This window comes from Juglans microcarpa x Juglans regia, chromosome 5S (genome assembly GCF_004785595.1).
Source record: "Juglans microcarpa x Juglans regia isolate MS1-56 chromosome 5S, Jm3101_v1.0, whole genome shotgun sequence".
Lineage (NCBI taxonomy): Eukaryota > Viridiplantae > Streptophyta > Magnoliopsida > Fagales > Juglandaceae > Juglans > Juglans microcarpa x Juglans regia.
Window position 1 is genome coordinate 4,673,456 of NC_054603.1, and position 2,707 is coordinate 4,676,162.

At 38.0% G+C, this 2,707-nt stretch overlaps 1 protein-coding gene across 1 annotated transcript; it reads right to left on the reverse strand.

Moving 5' to 3' along the window:
• Window positions 1-1,237: 1,237 nt before the first annotated feature.
• Window positions 1,238-2,382, reverse strand: LOC121266852 (protein E6). Its single transcript, XM_041170694.1, has one exon. The coding sequence runs from the start codon at window positions 2,206-2,208 to the stop codon at window positions 1,417-1,419; it is 792 nt and encodes a 263-aa protein (XP_041026628.1). The 5' UTR covers window positions 2,209-2,382; the 3' UTR covers window positions 1,238-1,416.
• Window positions 2,383-2,707: the final 325 nt, after the last annotated feature.

Genomic DNA, 2,707 nt, shown 5'->3' on the forward strand with positions numbered 1-2,707 from the left:
GGCGTCATTTCAGACTTATTATTTTTTTTACATCCTTAATAAAACGACGCCGTTCGGTTTAATGCCAAACGGCGTCGTTTCCAGCATCTGTTATAATACCTATTAACTAAAACGAAGCCGTTCCACTTAAACTTAAGTGGAACGACATCGTTTCGATAAGAGTATATTAAAAATAAAAAGATTTTATTATATTGGTTGGTTCAGCGATCCGGTCCAGCTTCAAATCGAGACCGAACTATTGAAGGTCGGTTTCTTGAAATTTCCACCGCACGCCGACCGGTTCTCCATCGGTTTCGGCCAGTTCCTGACGTGGCCGATCGGTTCACTTCGATAGCGGCCGGAGCCATCGGTTTCTGTACAGCCCTACTCTTCTCCCATGCACGGTGCATGCATTATCAATCTCCATGCATGGATGCCTCGTGACCACAATGGTAATTGGCTTCATCAGCTGGCACGCTTGGATTCCTGTCCCTTTGATAGGTAATACTTGAGTTAATTTGCATTGTAGGGCCCCCACAAAGTATTAAGAAACTAGCAACCCTCGTAATTTCGCTCACATTTCGGCCTGAACTTGAACTCTTGATATATATGTGTGTGTGTTTGATTAATGGTGCATGATTGCGGTGTAAAATAATCAAATATAGTTTATAGTTTTAGGATTTATAGCTTATAATTACTGAACTAATAAGTTATACTATTAAAAAAATTATTTACTATTTGTAATCATGTTTAAAACACTTTCATGTTATCTTTGTTTGAAAACAAATGAAAAAATTACTTTTTGAGTGAATAACGATTATTTAAATTTTTAAAAATTATGACTACATGTTTGAAAATTTGAAAGTTGTAATTATCTGAAAATTGTATGGATATTTTCATCAATTGACAATCTTTTTAAAATTTGAATTACGTTCCGCATTATGCAGAGAATCACGTTTTAGGAAAATGATGATTTTCCTCAAATAACTTATTTAAGATTAAAAATGATTTAATACGTAACTCTCAAACAATTAAAATTTTTCATTTAAAAATTTTTAAAACTAGTTAGGCACATTCTTACCGCAACCCCAAAATACCCATAAGCTGTAGGATGGAGAGGAGCGTGCATGAGAGAGGCAACTATTGCAATTAATATACATTTTTATTGATTATGTCTTCATAAACAAAAGCAAAATTATGCTTTCATACCTTTAGCTTTTCAAAGCATGAAGAAGACTATGCAAACTCAGAAACAAGATAACATGAATAAGATCAAGCACTGCATAAATTAACCTATATTTCGTATTTTTCTACTTAATCTCCCCAAACAAACAGTACTGAATTAAGTAGCTAGTATCAAACACATGACCCCTGAAGATGCTTTGAACCAATCTCGTTCTTTGCACTCCATTAATATTGTCACGACAAGCATCTTGATCAAGGCACGAACTCGTCTTGTTCCTGCTGGAACTCTTCCTCATTTTGGTACCCTTCCATGGAGTGCTTATTGTGTTCGAAGGAGTTCTCATTGTTGCCATGATAATAACCCTTATTACCGTACCAAATCCTCGAGTTCACACTTGATCTTGAGTTCCCATACTGATTTGGATTGTAATTCTCGCTGTTGATGTCGTAATAATACTTGCCATTCTCCAGAAACCTCGTGTCGCTCATTCCTTGCTTCTCAACATTGTAGTACTGGTTGGCACCATTGTAGTAGTTGTTCTGGTTGGCCGTGGAGGGGTACCGGCCTCTCTGATCTGTCAGCCTTGTGTCAACCAGACCATTTTGGTTGGCCTCATAGCTGTTCTTGCTGTTGTAGTAATTATTATAGTTCCTCTGGTTGTTGTCGTAACTGTTGTCGTTGGTGTCGAGGTACTTGTTCAAGGACTCATCATCTTCAAACTCCGTTTGGAATGGGACATTGATGGGGTTGGAGGTGTAGGGGGCGCCATTGACATTGGTTAGGGTGGTGGTGGGAGGCAGCCGGTTGGACTCGTGGCCGTACAGTCCGTAGCTGCCTTGGGTACTGCTCTCTGGAATGAATGTTGGCTCTTGCTCTTGTTTGCTCAGAGTTTGTTCTTTGTTGGGTATGACTGTTGTCTCTTGGGCATTGGTGTTGACACTTGGGACTTTGCTGAAAAACTGGCTTTCTCTAGCATGAATTTGCATGGAGAAGAAGAGGCTTATGAGGAAGAGAAAAGAGATCATGTTTTTTGCAGGAGCCATAGATAGCAAGAGCTAGGAAGATAAAGATAATGTTGTGTCTATTGATTAAGGATTGTATAGTACTGAGCTAGTGAGGCTTGTTAAGGGCCAATATATAGAGATCTCTCTCTCTCTCTCTCTCTCTCTCTCTACCCAGTTTTTTCCACTCGTTAGGTGCAAATGGTTGTAAGGATTGCGATGATTATGGTCCCTTGAATGGGTGAGCATTAACAAAGAGCTCTTTCCTTTCTACCGACTGTCTCAGAACATCAGATTAAAAAATAAAAATAACATTACTTTTGGCAGAACTTTAATGTATTGCATTATTTTTTTTACTGTTCTGAACCTTTATATGTACTCCATTATGGCATCAACATAATTGTGTGCAAAATCTTTTTACTCAGAGATTCGCTCATGTCTAACCGAATACTTTAATAGGCACAGCTATAACTATTTAATCGGCTTGATCTTGATATATTATTTGGTTTCTTCCAAGCAAACAAACATTAAATGAGTTAAA